At 46.7% G+C, this 20,357-nt stretch overlaps 1 protein-coding gene and 1 long non-coding RNA gene across 2 annotated transcripts in view; one reads left to right on the forward strand and one right to left on the reverse strand.

Moving 5' to 3' along the window:
* Positions 1-18,209, reverse strand: part of LOC139383353 (uncharacterized) — a 52,430-nt gene extending 34,221 nt beyond the window's left edge. The window contains exons 1-2 of the long non-coding RNA XR_011628727.1: positions 18,151-18,209; positions 17,856-18,008 (exon numbers count right to left, since the gene is read on the reverse strand). This is a non-coding gene — a long non-coding RNA (uncharacterized lncRNA). The remainder of the gene's footprint in view (positions 1-17,855; positions 18,009-18,150) is intronic.
* LOC139383352 (protein salvador homolog 1-like) lies at positions 433-18,765 on the forward strand. The gene is made up of 5 exons (XM_071127860.1): positions 433-1,243; positions 1,781-2,296; positions 11,733-12,003; positions 15,992-16,147; positions 17,872-18,765. The coding sequence occupies exons 1-5, from the start codon at positions 1,150-1,152 to the stop codon at positions 18,092-18,094; spliced, it is 1,260 nt and encodes a 419-aa protein (XP_070983961.1). The 5' UTR covers positions 433-1,149; the 3' UTR covers positions 18,095-18,765.
* Positions 18,766-20,357: the final 1,592 nt, after the last annotated feature.

A 20,357-nucleotide genomic window follows, 5' to 3' on the forward strand; every position in this document is an offset into this window, starting at 1 on the left:
CCAGTCCACCACCAGTCCAACACCAGTCCAACACCAGCACTTGCTTTACCACCGTCAGTGAAGTATTACCCCAGCATCTTCTTAGTCTTTTAAAGTATGAAAACATTGCAGATGTTTTTATTTGAATTATGACATTTAGAAACGTTTCAAAGTGCTGTTGTTTTTTTAAAGTGGAAAACTTGTGCTTACATAGCAGCTTCCATGCATATCAAATGAACTTTTAATTTCATCTCCAGTTTTGGAGCATTTTAATTAATTCTCATCGTACTAGCTACGGGACAGCTCTGAGGGCTATTCTGACGTTCACTTATTGTCAGTTATTTACATATTTACACATTGTACTGTATGTCTCACATACCTACCTCTAGAATACAGTACCTTTTTGTTTTAAGGTTTTTCATTCATCTTTCAATAATCTCATATGGGATGTGAGGATATTTGTAGGTATTTATTCAGTTGGGCCATCCCTTCAAAACAGACTTTGACAAGAGGCTACCTGGGATGGTGCAGTGGTCTATTTGGCTACAAACAAGTGCTATCCTTCAAACTACAAAAAAATAAAATAATAAAATATACGTTTATTTTTTAATTAAAAATAAATAAAAAATACCCCCCTTTAACTCCCTATTTTTACCCCCCTTTTTCTCCCTATTTTTTTACCCCCCTTTTTTCTCCCTATTGTATTTTAAACTGTGAGCCTATGTAGCTACGGTATGACTTCACTGTGGTATTCCCATCCCACAACCCTCCGCGGGCTGGAATGAAGTGAGGAGGCGGTGAGCAGTTTGTGTGGAGCTGATGACATGGGCTGGAGAACTCCACTGAATGGAAAAGCTACTTCGACTTCAACTGGCTTGGAGAAGAAAAACAGTGATTTAACTGGGCGAAAATAGTTTACTTCAGCAAAACTGGCTAGAATTAGTTGATACAAGCAATCGTTCTATTTTGGCTGATTGTCTAAATTGCCAGAATATTAGCAAAAGGTATGCGTAAGTTAACTAACGTTAGCCAAGTCTGTAGTTTAATTAGCCTAGCTAGCTAACTTTAGTTAGCTAAAATGTACACACTACAGATTGGAAGGGACGCTCGTAGTTTTTGGGGAACTTTCCACGAGTTTATTACATTGCATTGATGTCTCCTTTTTGAGTTATGCTTTCAAGAAAGAAAAGTAAAAGCGAGGCGTCGAAACCAGCGGAAGTACACGGGAAATATGTAAAGAAGGAGACTTCACCAGTCCTGAGAAGTAAGTTGGTTGGCTAACTAGCTACCTAGGTTAGCAATGTCTCTTCGTTCACTTTTTACAAGTCGCGAGTTTTTGGTCATATGTTGATACCCAATCATAAGAAGTTTGGTAAGCGTAATATTTAATAGTTACTGTGTCTTCTGCATGTCTAACTAGTAGCTAGCTTGCCAGCGTTTGCCAAAGTTGATTATATATGCGGCTAACTAGTTAGCTAGCTCTGGTCCCAAGCGCTATTCAGCTAACTTGTTAGCTAGCTCTGGTCCCGAACGTTACATTAATACATCCATTGTTGATTTCCAAACATGATTTTGTTGAGTGAAAGGCTTTAGTTACTAACTAAAGATGTTGGTAGAGCGCGGACGAGTCCGAACTCTAATCTGAATGCTCAGAATGTAGAGACTGATTCCCGGGGTCTTTGTGTCAATGATACGATTCAGTGGATTGGTAAATTATTGTCGAATACCCAACTTTTTCAAGCTTGTGGTCCGTCTCCCCTCCCTAATGTTTTTGACACATACACCTGTTGGTCTGTTTCAGATCTCATGCCCTCATTCATCCGACATGGACCCACTATTCCCAGACGCACCGAGGTCCCTCTGCCGGAGCCTGGTCCCTCAGCCTACCCTGTGGGAACCAGCCCTGAACCTGTGGTGGTCCGCAACAAGAGCTTCCTGCGCGCCCCTGTGCAGAGACCACCCCACGAGGTGGCTCGGAGAGAGAGCCATAGGATGTCAGCCCCTCCGTACCTGCCACGTAGCCTGGGGGATATAACCCACGAGTATGGAGGCTCCTCACAGTCCTTCCTCACGGACGTGAGCGCCGTGGCTGAGAACGGTGACGCTGGACGCTACTACTACCCCCCGCCTCCGGAACCTTACTACGACAGCCAGCAGCAGCAGAGACGGCCTCAGCCCAGGCCCCAGCAGCCCAGAGCACCTGAACGCTTCCATGAGGACTATAGATACTATGAACACAACGAACATCCAAACTTCCAAAGACTACCACCACCACCACAACAACACACTTCGCCGACCCCAAACAGACCGCCAACAGGTAAGCATAAAGTGGTGGTTTCCCCCGACATAAATTAATCTTAGTCCTGGATTAAAAATAATTTTAAAAAATACATCTAAACTCTCCCAGAAACCACCCCAAATAAGTCTTACCTAATACTTTAAAAAAAAAATTTTATCAGTTGAACCCATTTCAATTGGATACAATATGAGGGGGAAAAAAATAAGAAACCCGTACACTGCTCTTGCTAGTATCACTGCTCATTATTAAGCTTTACGTATTGGCCTTAGTCAGAGCTTTTTTCTTTCTTTTTGTCTTTGAAAAGCTCTGACGAAGGCCTTGAGGATGATACGTAAAGCTTAAAGAGCAGTGACACTAGCCAGAGCAGTGATACTAGCCAGAGCAGTGATACTAGCCAGAGCAGTGGTACTAGCCAGAGCAGTGATACTAGCCAGAGCAGTGACACTAGCCAGAGCAGTGATACTAGCCAGAGCAGTGATACTAGCCAGAGCAGTGGTACTAGCCAGAGCAGTGACACTAGCCAGAGCAGTGATACTAGCCAGAGCAGTGATACTAGCCAGAGCAGTGGTACTAGCCAGAGCAGTGGTACTAGCCAGAGCAGTGGTACTAGCCAGAGCAGTGGTACTAGCCAGAGCAGTGGTACTAGCCAGAGCAGTGGTACTAGCCAGAGCAGTGGTACTAGCCAGAGCAGTGGTACTAGCCAGAGCAGTGATACTAGCCAGAGCAGTGATACTAGCCAGAGCAGTGATACTAGCCAGAGCAGCAGCAGTGATACTAGCCAGAGCAGTGGTACTAGCCAGAGCAGTGACACTAGCCAGAGCAGTGACACTAGCCAGAGCAGTGACACTAGCCAGAGCAGTGATACTAGCCAGAGCAGTGATACTAGCCAGAGCAGCAGCAGTGATACTAGCCAGAGCAGTGATACTAGCCAGAGCAGTGGTACTAGCCAGAGCAGAGCAGTGGTACTAGCCAGAGCAGTGACACTAGCCAGAGCAGTGGTACTAGCCAGAGCAGTGATACTAGCCAGAGCAGTGATACTAGCCAGAGCAGTGATACTAGCCAGAGCAGTGATACTAGCCAGAGCAGTGATACTAGCCAGAGCAGTGATACTAGCCAGAGCAGTGGTACTAGCCAGAGCAGTGGTACTAGCCAGAGCAGTGATACTAGCCAGAGCAGTGATACTAGCCAGAGCAGTGATACTAGCCAGAGCAGTGATACTAGCCAGAGCAGCAGCAGTGATACTAGCCAGAGCAGTGATACTAGCCAGAGCAGTGGTACTAGCCAGAGCAGTGGTACTAGCCAGAGCAGTGACACTAGCCAGAGCAGTGGTACTAGCCAGAGCAGTGATACTAGCCAGAGCAGTGATACTAGCCAGAGCAGTGATACTAGCCAGAGCAGTGATACTAGCCAGAGCAGTGATACTAGCCAGAGCAGTGGTACTAGCCAGAGCAGTGATACTAGCCAGAGCAGTGTGCGGGTTTCTTTTTTTCCTCTCTCAACTTATTCAACTGTTACCATACACCTTTTGAAATTTGATACATATTTAATAAAGGAGCATAATAAAGCTATGACTCAGTAGTGTAGTTTAGTCAACAACAAGAAAATGATGATTGAGGCCTTAAATGCGCACAGCAGTAAAAAGCCACGTTTTCCCAGCTGAAAGACAATGGCCAGAGCTTTAGCCATGAGGTTGCACACCGATTTAAGTCAAGTCATCATTTTAGTCAAAAGTATAATGTAATTGGGCTTGAAGTGACACATCTGAACTGCCCACTACAAATATGTGTGATTCCTATGATATGACATACAAATTATTTTAGGTTTTCGTTTTAGGACTGGGTTTTATTTTAATGTTTACCAACCTCCAGCACGCCATTGTTTATTATTCAGAAGCAGCTGCAAAGTTATTTTTCTTCGTGACTGAGATGAGCCAAACAGCCTTGTGTCTGCTATGATATGGGGAGTAATATGTTGACGTTGCTCTGCTCATTGGATGTGGCGAGTAGGCTGCTCATTGGATGTGGCGAGTAGGCTGCTCATTGGATGTGGCGAGTAGGCTGCTCATTGGATGTGGCGAGTAGGCTGCTCATTGGATGTGGCGAGTAGGCTGCTCATTGGATGTGGCGAGTAGGCTGCTCATTGGATGTGGCGAGTAGGCTGCTCATTGGATGTGGCGAGTAGGCTGCTCATTGGATGTGGCGAGTAGGCTGCTCATTGGATGTGGCGAGTAGGCTAGTAACCGGCAGGGTAGCCTAGTGGTTAGAGCGCTGGATTAGTAACCGGAAGGTTGCAAGTTCAAATCCCAGAACAGCCACTGCCCCTGAACAGCCACAGTTCCTAGGCCGTCATTGAAAATAAGAATTTGTTCTTTAACTGACTTGCCTGGTTAAATAAAGGTCAAATAAAAATATTCAATGGTTAATTCCTGGACTGCCACTCTTCAGTATGAGCATGAATGCATTGGCCATGAAGCTATATTGTAACTAGTCGACACAGCTTATATAAACAGGTGTCTTTGCTGCTACCATTCTTCCGGGTACTCAGCTAGCAGATCCTTGTTTTTTTTGTTGTTTGGATAGAGCCTTTAGAGAAAGGGGTGGTGCCGGTTCAGTTAAACCTCACTGTTTGGATCTTCAAAATGTAGTCTGGCTGCAAACTAGTAATTTGCAGACTGAGTGGGACCGCCCGCCCGCCCCTAGTCAAATACCTCAATCCCAGACTGCTTCATTTCAGATGTTTTACTGTACAAGGCTTTCTCTGTGTGTACAGTAATCCTTAAGAGTCGATTTGACGCGCCGTTCGCGTCAATACACTGCATCTGCCTTTTTTGTCTGTCTGCCTTTTTTGTCTGTCTGGCCTTTTTCGTCTGTCTTCCCATCCGCAGTGTACAATGGCAGAGCTTTTACGACTCTGTTTGTCAGACCAGGAGACATCCTGAAAATTGGTCTTGTCACAAACGTGTAATGTAAACAAACCCCCCCCCCCCCCCCCCCCCCCCACAAGCGCCATAGGACCTGTCTGAAGTCGCTACCATCGACGTGTCAACTTCTGTCTGTAGCCAAAACTGTTCTGGCTACAAACTAATATGACCCTACTGTGGGAAGGGGAGACTCTCACAAACACAATGGTGTTCTGTTTTTAAGGTAACCCGGTACCAGTTTTAAAAAATGTTTGGGAGTATGTTTTAGTAGTTTTGTGCCAACACAACAACAACAAAAGTGGTTAAATATGTGTAAAATAATTGATGTTGTACCAGTCAAGTTTGGACACACCTACTCATCCAAGGGTTTTTCTTTATTTTTACTATTTTCTACATTGTAGCATAATAGTGAAGACATCAAAACTATGAAATAACACATTTGGAATCATGTAGTAACCAAAAAAGTGTTAAACAAATCAAAATATATTTTTGCTATGAGGTTTTTTAAAGTAGCCACCCTTTGCCTTGATGACATCTTTGCACACTCTTGGCATTCTCTCAACCAGCTTCATGAGGTAGTCACCCGGAATGCATTTTAATTAACAGGTGTTCCTTTTTAATTTGTGTAATTTCTTTCCTCCAATCAGTTGTCTTGTGACAAGACACATTTTGTTATTCTAAAATAAAATTTTAAATCTAGACAATACCCCATATTGACAAAGTGAAAACAGGTATTTGGACATTTTTGCAAATTTATTACAAAAAAAAAAAAAAAAAAGATGCCTTATTTACATAAGTATTCAGACCCTTTGCTATAATACTCAAAATTGAGATCAGGTGCATCCTGTTTCCATTGATCATCCTTGGGATGTTTCTACAACTTGATTGGAGTCCACCTGTGGTCAATTTTTTTATTGATTGAGCATAATTTGGAAAAGCACACACCTGTCTATATAAGGTCCGATAGTTGACAGTGCATGTCAGACCAAAAACCAAGCCATGAGGTCGACGGAATTGTCCGTAGAGCTCCGAGACATGACTGTGTCGAGGCACAGATCTGAGGAAGGGTACCAAAACATTTCTGCAGCATTGAAGGTCCCCAAGAACACCGTGGCCTCCATAATTTTTTGATTTAATCATTTTTGAACCACCAAGACTCTTCCTAGAGCTGAATGCCAAGCGTCACATTTGGAAGAAACCTGGCACCATCCCTACGGGAAAGTGTGGTGGCAGCATCATGCTGTGGGGAAGTCTTGAATGTCCTTGAGTGGTCCAGCCGGAGCCTGGACTTGAACCCCATCAAACATCTCTCGAGAGACATTGAGAATAGCTGTGCAGCAACACTCCCCATCCAACCTGACAGAGCTTGGGAGGATCTGCAGAGAAGAATGGGAGGAACTCCCCAAATACAGGTGTGCCAAGCTTGTAGCGTCACACCCAAGAAGACTTGGCTGTAATCACTGCCAATTGTGCTTCAACAAAGTAGTGAATAAAGGGCCTGAATACTTATGTAAATTCAAAGTAGTGAGTACTAAGTACTTATGTAAAAGTTGATATTTCCATTTTTTATTTGTAAATTAGCAATTTCTAAAACAATTTTAGAATAAAGCTGTAACTTCCCAAAATGTGGAAATAGTCAAGGGGTCTGAATACTTTCCTGAAGTATGAATACTTTTTGCCTCCAGAAAGTTGTCATACCCCTTAACTTATTCCAAGTTGTGTTACAGCCTGAATTAAAAATGTCTCACGCATCTACACACAATACCCCATAATGGCAGTGAAAATCTTTTATTTTATTTTTTAGAATTGTTTGCACATTTATTAAAAGTGAAATACAGAAATATCTTATTTACCTCAGTCAATACATGTTAGAATCACCTTTGGCAGCGATTACAGCTGAGAGTCTTTCTGGGTAAATATCTAAGAGCTTTTCACACCTGGATTGTGCAACATTTGGCCATTTAAAAAAAAAAAAAAATTATTCTTCAAGCTCTGTCCAATGTGGTTATTGATCATTGCTAGACAACCATTTTCAAGTATTGCTATAGATTTAAGTCCAAACTTGGTCCCTCTGGAAAGTTCACTGTTGTCTTCTGGGTAAGCAACTCCAGCGTAGATTTGGCCTTGTGTTTTAGGTAATTGTCCTGCTGAAATGTGAATTAATCTCCCAGTGTCTAGTGGAAAGCAGACTGAACCAGGTTTTCCTCTAGGATTTTGCCAGTGCTTAGCTCTATTCCGCTTCTATGCTGAAACTTCCCAAGTCCTTAACAAGCATACCCATAACATGATGCAGCCACCACTATGCTTGAAAATATGGAGAGTGCTACTCAATATGCTGTATATTTGGGGCAAATCCAACAACACTTTGTTTTCAGGACAAAAAGTTAATGGCTTTGCCACATTTTCTGCCAGTATTACTTTAGTGCCTTGTTGCAAACAGGATGCATTTTTTTGTTGTTGTTGGAATATTGGTATTCTGTACAGGCTTCCCTCATTTTACACTGTCAATTAGGTTAGTATTGTGGAGTAACTACACTGAACACATATAAACTGTTATATAACTATATAACTGTTATAAAATTTCACAGACGATTTAGTAAAGCTCAAACCAAGTTTTATTTACTGATTGGGCCATACAGCTCTACAGACAGACACAGTACCACCAGTGGTAGTATATATATATATATATATATATCCCAATTAGAGTGACGTCCTCCTTCTCTCTAAACATTACATATTTATAACTAGGCAAGACATTAAGTGACGCGGGCAATAAACTGTTCCTTCTCCCTTAATGTGACCTGACCGGATCTCCATTCCTCACTAAACCCACATCTCTCCACCCTTATCAGTGCCTGCCAACCATGGGATTATCTTTCCTTCACTCGGTACATTCCAGTTTAATTGCCTCCACCATATACATTCCTCTTACACATACCCATTCACTTCTGGTGTAGAAACCAGACTACGGCACGGCTCAATATTTCAATTGGATACATGATCATTTAACTTGCCTAGTTTAAATAAAATAATAATAATTAACATTATTTCAAGGTTAGGAGTCAGAACTCAGAATCCATCAAAACTCTACATGTAAAGTGTTTGTCCGATTTTTCATGAGCTACAATAAAACATCCCATAAATGTTTTTTTTACACACAACTTATTTCTCTCAAATGTTGAGCACACATTTGTTTACATCCCTGTTAGTGAGCATTTTTACATTACGAAGACAATCCATCCACCTGACAGGTGTGGCATATCAAGAAGCTGATTAAACCGCATGATCATTACATAGGTGCACCTTGCACTGGGGACAATAAGGCCACATCACAATGCCACAGGTGTCTCAAGTTTTGAGGGAGCGTGCAATTGGCATTCTGACTGCAGGAATGTCCACCAGAGCTGTTGCCGGAGAATGTAATGTTCATTTCTCTACCATAAGCCGCCTCGAATCGTTTTAAAGAATTTGTCAGTACGTCTAACCAACCGTAAACCGTGTGTATGGCGTTGTGTGGGCGAGCGGTTTGCCGATGTCAACGTTGTGAACAGAGTGCCCCACGGTGTGGTTATGGTATGAGCAGGAATAAACTACGGACACAATTACATTTTATTTATGTCAATTTGAATACACAGAGACAGCATGACGAGATCCTGAGGCCCATTGTCGTGCCATTCATCCACCGCCATCACTTCATGTTTCAGCGTGATAATGCACGGCCCCATGTCACACGGATCTGTACACAATTCCTGGAAGCTGAAAATGTCTGTTCTTCCATGGCCTGCATTCTCACCATATCAATCAACTTTACCCCCAGGCAGGATAGGAACCCCACCCACTTAGCCCCCAACCCACTAGATGGATGTGCTTTGGCAATCTTCAAACCACCAACTTACTACCCTGAGACAAGGCCCGAGTATAGCCCATGAAGATCTCCCCACGGCACAAACCCGATGGGGGCGCCAACCCGGACAGGAAGATCACGTCAGTGACTCAACCCACTCAAGTGACGCACCCCTCCCAGGGACGGCATGAAAGAGCTCCAGTGACTCAGCCCCCATATTAGGGTTAGAGGCAGAGAATCCCATAGAGCCTGTTTGGGATGCTCTGGATCGATGTGTACGACAGCGTGTTCCAGTTCCCTGCAATATCCAGCAACTTCACACAGCCAATGAAGAGGAGTGGGACAACATTCCACAGGCCACAATCAACAGCCTGATCAACTCTATGAGAAGGAGATGTGTCGCGCTGCATGAGGCAAATGGTGGTCACACCAGATACTGACTGGTTTCCTGATCCACGCCCCCCTACCTTTTATTATGTTTTAAATTGACAGAATTCATACCTTTTCAGTCATTTTAAATGGTAAAGTCTGGTCATTTTACACACAATAACACAACTAATGTTTCTAATCTGTGGAGGTCAATATTTTTTGATGAATTATTCAATAGTTTCGCTGTGTATTTTGGATTGAAACAAGGCATTAGAATGTACCAGGGGACACCAAAAATATTGATAGTTTGGCTGTCTACTTTTTCTAGGTGGCTGGCTACTCCCAGTACTGTTACTAGTACAGATTAAAGCTTTTTGGTGATTTACTAGTTGTCCCAGTTAATTTCTCCTCTCAGACAATGCTCTGTAACAGACCGAATGTTTCCCCTCTCTGTGGACGGAGGAGTGTATTTCTGTGGAACGCGTGCACATTCCAGTCCTTCACTCACGAGCTGGCTAAGAGCACTAATCGTGTGTTGTCGTCCATCACTCCCAGGCAGAATTGATCAGATTCCAGCTGAAAATATCTGCTCTCTATTTTTTTGATGCTACAGTTCTCATTTTAATTTAAATGTAACATTTTATTTCCATGTTAACGTACCCATGAGCATCAACCAATTGTGTGTGTGTGTGTGTGTGTGTGTGTGTGTGTGTGAACCCCTGGATTTTTACTTTCAGTTTTGTACACCAGCTGAAAATACAATGGTTTTGATTAGAGGTCGACCGATTTAGATTTTTCAACACTGATACCGATTAATCTGCCAATTTTTTAAATGTTTTATTTGTAATAATGACAATTACAACAATACTGAATGAAGACATATTTTAACTTAATATAATACATAAATTAAATTTAGCCTCAAATAAATAACGAAACGTTCAATTTGGAATAAATAATGCAAAAACAAAGTGTTGGAGAAGAAAGTAAAAGTGCAATATGTGCTATGTAAGAAAGCTAACGTTTCAGTTCCTTGCTCAGAACATGAGAACATATGAAAGCTGGTGGTTCCTTTTAACATGAGTCTTCAATATTCCCAGGTAAGAAGTTTTAGGTTGTAGTTATTATAGGACTATTTCCCTCTATACCATTTGTATTTCATTAACCTTTGACTATTAGATGTTCTTATAGGCACTTTAGTATTGCCAGTGTAACAGTATAGCTTCCGCCTCGCTCCTCGCACAACGACAACAGCCACCATCGAATCAGCGTTACCTATGCAGAGCAAGGGGAACAACTACTAGAAGGCTCAGAGCGAGTGACTTTTGAAACGCTATTAGCGCTCAGCCCGCTAACTAGCCAGCCATTTCACTTCGGTTACACCAGCCTCATCTCGAGAGTTGATAGTCATAAACAGAGCAATGCTTGACGCACAACAAAGAGCTGCTGGCAAAACGCACGAAAGTGCTGTTTGAATGAATGTTTACGCGCCTGCTTCTGCCTACCACCCCTCAGTCAGATACTTAGATACTTGTATGCTCAGTCAGATTATATGCAACGCAGGACACGCTAGATAATATCTAGTAATATCATCAACTAGTGATTATGATTTATTGTTTTTTATAAGATACGTTTAATGCTAGCTAGCAACTTACCTTGGCTTACTGCATTCGCATAACAGGCAGTCTCCTTGTGGAGTGCAACGAGAGAGAGGCAGGTCGTTATTGCGTTGGACTAGTTAACTGTACGTTTGCAAGATTGGATCCCCCGAGCTGACAAGGTGAAAATCTGTCGTTCTGCCCCTGAACGAGGCAGTTAACCCACCTTTCCTAGGCCGTCATTGAAAATAAGAATGTGCTCTTAACTGACTTGCCTCGTTAAATAAAAAATAATAATATGCAAATCGGCGCCCAAAAATACCGATTTCCGATTGTTATGAAAACCTGAAATCGGCCCTAATTAATCGGTCGACCTCTAGTTTCAATTATGTCAAATATATATTTCTCAGCGGTGTGGAAGGTACAATGATTCTCTACACTATATATACTTTGCTTGTTTTGTCACAAACTGAAATTAGGCAAACTATTATAATTTTTATCACAACACAGCTGATTTCAAATAATTAAAGCTTTATGATGATGATCAGTTGGTTATTTGAATCGGATGTGTAGTGCTAGGGCAAAAACCCTTAACGTGCACCCAGTGGGCCCCAGGACTGAGTTTGAGAAACTCTCCTCTAGGTAATAGGGGGTCATTTGGGAGTGGGATACAGCCTAACTGTTCTCCTCTTCTCCCCTCCTCTGCTCTCCTCTCTGGGTCCCCAGGTATTGGTCGGATGCAGGCTAAGTCTCTGGGGAACCTGTCCAGTCCGAGCGGCGAGGACCTCCCCCTGCCCCGCGGTTGGACGGTAGACTGGACCATCCGAGGCAGGAAGTACTACATCGACCACAACACCAACACCACCCACTGGTCCCACCCCCTGGAGAGAGAGGGTCTGCCCCCTGGCTGGGAGAAGGTGGAGTCAGCTGAGTTTGGGACCTACTACGTGGACCACCTCAACAAGAGGGCTCAGTATAGACACCCCTGTGCTCCTAGGTAGGCTGTAGAGACATACTCCCTTCCCGTGTTCCTAGGTAGGTAGACAGACAGACTCCACCCCTGTGCTCCTAGGTAGACTGACAGACTCCACCCCTGTGCTCCTAGACAGACAGACAGACAGACTCCACCCCTGTGCTCCTAGACAGACAGACAGACTCCACCCCTGTGCTCCTAGACAGACTGACAGACTCCACCCCTGTGCTCCTAGGTAGACAGACAGACTCCACCCCTGTGCTCCTAGGTAGACAGACAGACTCCACCCCTGTGCTCCTAGGTAGACAGACAGACTCCACCCCTGTGCTCCTAGGTAGACAGACAGACTCCACCCCTGTGCTCCTAGGTAGACTGACAGACTCCACCCCTGTGCTCCTAGGTAGACTGACAGACTCCACCCCTGTGCTCCTAGGTAGACTGACAGACTCCACCCCTGTGCTCCTAGGTAGACTGACAGACTCCACCCCTGTGCTCCTAGGTAGACTGACAGACTCCACCGCTGTGCTCCTAGGTAGACTGACAGACTCCACCGCTGTGCTCCTAGGTAGACTGACAGACAGACAGACTCCACCCCTGTGCTCCTAGGTAGACTGACAGACTCCACCCATGTGCTCCTAGGTAGACTGACAGACTCCACCCCTGTGCTCCTAGGTAGACTGACAGACTCCACCCCTGTGCTCCTAGGTAGACTGACAGACTCCACCCATGTGCTCCTAGGTAGACTGACAGACTCCACCCCTGTGCTCCTAGGTAGACTGACAGACTCCACCCCTGTGCTCCTAGGTAGACTGACAGACTCCACCCCTGTGCTCCTAGGTAGACTGACAGACTCCTCCCCTGTGCTCCTAGGTAGACTGACAGACTCCACCCCTGTGCTCCTAGGTAGACTGACAGACTCCACCCCTGTGCTCCTAGGTAGACTGACAGACTCCACCCCTGTGCTCCTAGGTAGACTGACAGACTCCACCCCTGTGCTCCTAGGTAGACTGACAGACTCCACCCCTGTGCTCCTAGGTAGACTGACAGACTCCACCCCTGTGCTCCTAGGTAGACTGACAGACTCCACCCCTGTGCTCCTAGGTAGACTGACAGACTCCACCCCTGTGCTCCTAGGTAGACTGACAGACTCCACCCATGTGCTCCTAGGTAGACTGACAGACTCCACCCCTGTGCTCCTAGGTAGACTGACAGACTCCACCCCTGTGCTCCTAGGTAGACTGACAGACTCCACCCCTGTGCTCCTAGACAGACTGACAGACTCCACCCCTGTGCTCCTAGGTAGACTGACAGACTCCACCCCTGTGCTCCTAGGTAGACTGACAGACTCCACCCCTGTGCTCCTAGACACAGACAGACTCCACCCCTGTGCTCCTAGACACAGACAGACTCCACCCCTGTGCTCCTAGGTAGACTGACAGACTCCACCCCTGTGCTCCTAGGTAGACTGACAGACTCCACCCCTGTGCTCCTAGGTAGACTGACAGACTCCACCCCTGTGCTCCTAGGTAGACTGACAGACTCCACCCCTGTGCTCCTAGGTAGACTGACAGACTCCACCCCTGTGCTCCTAGGTAGACTGACAGACTCCACCCCTGTGCTCCTAGGTAGACTGACAGACTCCACCCCTGTGCTCCTAGGTAGACAGACAGACTCCACCGCTGTGCTCCTAGGTAGACTGACAGACAGACAGACTCCACCCCTGTGCTCCTAGGTAGACTGACAGACTCCACCGCTGTGCTCCTAGGTAGACAGACAGACTCCACCGCTGTGCTCCTAGGTAGACAGACAGACTCCACCGCTGTGCTCCTAGGTAGACTGACAGACAGACAGACTCCACCCCTGTGCTCCTAGGTAGACAGACAGACTCCACCGCTGTGCTCCTAGGTAGACTGACAGACAGACAGACTCCACCCCTGTGCTCCTAGGTAGCCAGACAGACTCCACCGCTGTGCTCCTAGGTAGACTGACAGACAGACAGACTCCACCCCTGTGCTCCTAGGTAGACAGACAGACTCCACCGCTGTGCTCCTAGGTAGACTGACACAGACAGACTCCACCCCTGTGCTCCTAGGTAGACAGACAGACTCCACCGCTGTGCTCCTAGGTAGACTGACAGACAGACAGACTCCACCCCTGTGCTCCTAGGTAGACAGACAGACTCCACCCCTGTGCTCCTAGGTAGACTGACAGACAGACAGACTCCACCCCTGTGCTCCTAGGTAGACAGACAGACTCCACCGCTGTGCTCCTAGGTAGACTGACAGACAGACAGACTCCACCCCTGTGCTCCTAGGTAGACAGACAGACTCCACCCCTGTGCTCCTAGGTAGACAGACAGACTCCACCCCTGTGCTCCTAGGTAGACAGACAGACTCCACCCCTGTGCTCCTAGGTAGACAGACAGACTCCACCCCTGTGCTCCTAGGTAGACTGACAGACAGACAGACTCCACCGCTGTGCTCCTAGGTAGACTGACAGACAGACAGACTCCACCGCTGTGCTCCTAGGTAGACTGACAGACTCCACCCCTGTGCTCCTAGACAGACAGACAGACTCCACCCCTGTGCTCCTAGGTAGACAGACAGACTCCACCCCTGTGCTCCTAGGTAGACAGACAGACTCCACCCCTGTGCTCCTAGGTAGACAGACAGACTCCACCCCTGTGCTCCTAGGTAGACTGACAGACAGACAGACTCCACCGCTGTGCTCCTAGGTAGACTGACAGACAGACAGACTCCACCCCTGTGCTCCTAGACAGACAGACAGACTCCACCCCTGTGCTCCTAGGTAGACAGACAGACTCCACCCCTGTGCTCCTAGGTAGACAGACAGACTCCACCCCTGTGCTCCTAGGTAGACAGACAGACTCCACCCCTGTGCTCCTAGGTAGACAGACAGACTCCACCCCTGTGCTCCTAGGTAGACAGACAGACTCCACCGCTGTGCTCCTAGGTAGACAGACAGACTCCACCGCTGTGCTCCTAGGTAGACAGACAGACTCCACCCCTGTGCTCCTAGGTAGACAGACAGACTCCACCCCTGTGCTCCTAGACAGACAGACAGACTCCACCCCTGTGCTCCTAGACAGACAGACAGACTCCACCCCTGTGCTCCTAGACAGACAGACAGACTCCACCCCTGTGCTCCTAGACAGACAGACAGACTCCACCCCTGTGCTCCTAGACAGACAGACATACTCCACCCCTGTGCTCCTAGGTAGACAGACAGACTCCACCCCTGTGCTCCTAGACAGACAGACAGACTCCACCCCTGTGCTCCTAGACAGACAGACATACTCCACCCCTGTGCTCCTAGGTAGACAGACAGACTCCACCCCTGTGCTCCTAGACAGACAGACATACTCCACCCCTGTGCTCCTAGGTAGACAGACAGACTCCACCCCTGTGCTCCTAGGTAGACAGACAGACTCCACCCCTGTGCTCCTAGACAGACAGACAGACTCCACCCCTGTGCTCCTAGACAGACAGACAGACTCCACCCCTGTGCTCCTAGACAGACAGACAGACTCCACCCCTGTGCTCCTAGACAGACAGACATACTCCACCCCTGTGCTCCTAGGTAGACAGACAGACTCCACCCCTGTGCTCCTAGACAGACAGACAGACTCCACCCCTGTGCTCCTAGACAGACAGACATACTCCACCCCTGTGCTCCTAGGTAGACAGACAGACTCCACCCCTGTGCTCCTAGACAGACAGACATACTCCACCCCTGTGCTCCTAGGTAGACAGACAGACTCCACCCCTGTGCTCCTAGGTAGACAGACAGACTCCACCCCTGTGCTCCTAGACAGACAGACAGACTCCACCCCTGTGCTCCTAGGTAGGGGAGGAAATGTAGACTTCTTCTTTGTTCTTTTTGTATTTTTTTTTTCAACCATTTTTTTTTTCACATGATGATAAACTCAACTCCTAGCCTTTGTCCATACTTACTGTCCAACCCCCCTCTCCCCCCTCTCCATCTGCTCCAGCGTGCCTCGTTATGACCAGCCCCCTCCCCTGCCCCCTCCGGTAGTGTACCAGCCTCGCCCCTCGGAGAGGAACCATCCGGTACTGGTACCAGCCAACCCGTACCACACGGCAGAGATCCCTGACTGGCTACAGGTGTATGCCCGCGCCCCGCTCAAGTGAGTAACGTCCACCTGGTTTTCCTCCCATATATCTGTGGGGATTTACCCCCGTACTTGTTTCCATGGCTGAGGCAGTGGGGAAAGCCTGGGGCTCGATACTGTACCGTTTCTCATAACTTAACAACTTGGATAAATATCCTGGAACAGGTTTTCGTGTTTGTTGATTTAGTGATGGCTACGTTAGAGGTTCTTGTCACCTTTTACTGTCGCTGCGTTACTGTAAAAGGGATTTTACTGTCGCTGCGTTACTGTAAAAGGGATTTTACTGTCGCTGCGTTACTGTAAGAGGGACTTTGGGTTTTAAACAAGCATTACTAAAATCATATGTATTATGATTACACTTCCCTGTGATGTGGACTTTCAGGAGGCAGACAGGATGTTCAGGTATAATGATATGGACAGTCAGGATGTTCAGGTATAAGGATATGGACAGTCAGGATGTTCAGGTATAAGGATATGGACAGTCAGGCTGTTCAGGTATAAGGATATGGACAGTCAGGCTGTTCAAGTATAAGGATATGGACAGACAGGATGTTCAGGTATAAGGATATGGACAGTCAGGATGTTCAGGTATAAGGATATGGACAGACAGGATGTTCAGGTATAAGGATATGGACAGACAGGATGTTCAGGTATAAGGATATGGACAGACAGGATGTTCAGGTATAAGGATATGGACAGACAGGATGTTCAGGTATAATGATATGGACAGACAGGATGTTCAGGTATAATGATATGGACAGTCAGGATGTTCAGGTATAAGGATATGGACAGACAGGATGTTCAGGTATAAGGATATGGACAGACAGGATGTTCAGGTATAAGGATATGGACAGACAGGATGTTCAGGTATAATGATATGGACAGTCAGGATGTTCAGGTATAAGGATATGGACAGTCAGGATGTTCAGGTATAAGGATATGGACAGTCAGGATGTTCAGGTATAAGGATATGGACAGTCAGGCTGTTCAGGTATAAGGATATGGACAGTCAGGCTGTTCAAGTATAAGGATATGGACAGTCAGGCTGTTCAGGTATAAGGATATGGACAGTCAGGATGTTCAGGTATAAGGATATGGACAGACAGGATGTTCAGGTATAAGGATATGGACAGTCAGGATGTTCAGGTATAAGGATATGGACAGACAGGATGTTCAGGTATAAGGATATGGACAGACAGGATGTTCAGGTATAAGGATATGGACAGTCAGGATGTTCAGGTATAAGGATATGGACAGTCAGTATGTTCAGGTATAAGGATATGGACAGTCAGGATGTTCAGGTATAAGGATATGGACAGTCAGGCTGTTCAGGTATAAGGATATGGACAGTCAGGATGTTCAAGTATAAGGAGATGGACAGACAGGATGTTCAGGTATAAGGAGATGGGCAGACAGGATGTTCAGGTATAAGGAGATGGGCAGTCAGGCTGTTCAGGTATAAGGAGATGGGCAGTCAGGCTGTTCAGGTATAAGGAGATGGGCAGTCAGGCTGTTCAGGTATAAGGAGATGGGCAGTCAGGCTGTTCAGGTATAAGGAGATGGGCGTTCTGGCTGTTCAGGTATAAGGAGATGGGCAGTCAGGCTGTTCAGGTATAAGGAGATGGACAGTCAGGCTGTTCAGGTATAAGGATATGGACAGACAGGATGTTCAGGTATAAGGATCTGTTCAGTCGGGAGACAGACAGGATGTTCAGGTGCTCACCTCTCTCTTCCACCAGGTATGACCACATCCTGAAGTGGGAGCTGTTCCAGCTGGTGGATCTGGACACGTACCAGGGCATGTTGAAGCTGCTCTTCATGAAGGAACTGGAGCGCATCGTCAAGTCCTACGAGGCCTACCGTCAGGCCCTGCTGTCTGAGGTGGACCAAAGGAAACCGAGGCAGCAGTGGTACACTCAGGCCCAGCAGCAGTCGGGCAAGAACTTCACAGGGAACATGTGAACTGGGTCGTAAATTCACTAGGAAGCAAACGGGGGAGAAAACAAAGAAGGACCTACCTGAATTTGTCCAATAATAAACCAGTTGGTTGTTGCTAAACAGTTTGCTACGGTGTGCACTAATGAATACAACCCCGAATTGACTGGACGGAGGAATGGGACTCTGTGCTAGCTCAACATTGGACTTTGAGGACTCTCATTCTACACTGTTCATACGAAGTTCAGCCCTGGTGAACTGTTGTCCCACCCCTCGGAGGTTACTACAGCACAGAGATCTCCTCCTCCTGAGGTTACTACAGTACAGAGATCTCCTCCTCCTGAGGTTACTACAGCACAGAGATCTCCTCCTGAGGTTACTACAGCACAGAGATCTCCTCCTGAGGTTACTACAGCACAGAGATCTCCTCCTGAGGTTACTACAGCACAGAGATCTCCTCCTGAGGTTACTACAGCACAGAGATCTCCTCCTGAGGTTACTACAGCACAGAGATCTCCTCCTGAGGTTACTACAGCACAGAGATCTCCCCCTCGGAGGTTACTACAGCACAGAGATCTCCTCCTCCTGAGGTTACTACAGCACAGAGATCTCCTCCTGAGGTTACTACAGCACAGAGATCTCCCCCTCGGAGGTTACTACAGCACAGAGATCTCCTCCTCCTGAGGTTACTACAGCACAGAAATCTCCTCCGAGGTTTTGTCCTTGTCCCCTGAGGTTTGTAGGAAGGGACAGGAAACAGTAGGTTTCTACAGTCCTCCTCTGGCTCTGTTTTCTAAAGGCAGGAAGATTACAGGCTGACAGATCTGCTTGTTTGAATGTCCATAAATGACTATAATAAGATGACAGGTTGAGATTGTGCCTTTTCATCAATGGCAGCACTTGCTTGTTGTTTTTTTTTTGCTTTGTAAAATGATATTAAAACAATTCCATTTAAGGAGAGCAGGACCAGCAGTGTTGCCTTAGGAACTCGTTTCCATATGAATTCTGCTTCATAAATGTTTTTGTAATTGTATCTCGCCCCATAAAACAGAAAGGATATTATTGAACTTTTTAACAATTTAATGTGATATATATTGTAATCGTCATCAATACTTCCTTTTGTTGACACAATCCTCTAAAACGTATGTAATTGTCTTACAGAAGAATTTGAAGTTCTGGTATGGAATAGGTCTCCATGGAGACCTGACGCTTTGTAGGATACACTACAGCGTTACGTGTCAGGAACTTGGCTCTGTGCATCACTATACATCGTCATGTATGAATTAAATCACAATATCTTTATTATAATATGACCGGTGTATTATAGAAACACACAAGCTACTGGAAACATATCTAAAGCCCAAATTACACCCTATTCCCTATGAGCCCTGGTCAAAAGTAGTGCACTACATAGGGCAGTATTTCCCTGGTCCTCCAGTACCCTCAACAGTACACCAACCCTGGTCCTCCAGTACCCTCAACAGTACACCAACCCTGGTCCTCCAGTACCCCCAACCCCAGTCCTCCAGTACCCCCAACCCCGGTCCTCCAGTACCCCCAACCCCGGTCCTCCAGTACCCCCAACCCCGGTCCTCCAGTACCCCCAACCCCGGTCCTCCAGTACCCCCAACCCCGGTCCTCCAGTACCCCCAACCCCGGTCCTCCAGTACCCTCAACAGTACACCAACCCTGGTCCTCCAGTATCCTCAACAGTACACCAACCCTGGTCCTCCAGTACCCTCAACAGTACACCAAACCTGGTCCTCCAGTAACCCTCAACAGTACACCAACCCTGGTCCTCCAGTAACCCTCAACAGTACACCAACCCTGGTCCTCCAGTACCCTCAACAGTACACCAACCCCGGTCCTCCAGTACCCTCAACAGTACACCAACCCCGGTCCTCCAGTACCCCCAACCCCGGTCCTCCAGTACCCCCAACCCCGGTCCTCCAGTACCCCCAACCCCGGTCCTCCAGTACCCCCAACCCCGGTCCTCCAGTACCCTTAACAGTACACCAACCCTGGTCCTCCAGTACACCAACCCTGGTCCTCCAGTACCCTCAACAGTACACCAACCCTGGTCCTCCAGTACCCTCAACAGTACACCAACCCTGGTCCTCCAGTACCCTAGCCCTGGTCCTCCAGTACCCCCAACAGTACACCAGCCCTGGTCCTTCAGTACACGTTGTTGTAGCCCTGGACAAACACAACTCATTGAGGGCTTGATGACAAGTTACAGGGGTTACAATACGCGTACTGGGAAACACCAATATAGGGGATAGGATGCCAT

This window comes from Oncorhynchus clarkii, chromosome 25 (genome assembly GCF_045791955.1).
Source record: "Oncorhynchus clarkii lewisi isolate Uvic-CL-2024 chromosome 25, UVic_Ocla_1.0, whole genome shotgun sequence".
Lineage (NCBI taxonomy): Eukaryota > Metazoa > Chordata > Actinopteri > Salmoniformes > Salmonidae > Oncorhynchus > Oncorhynchus clarkii.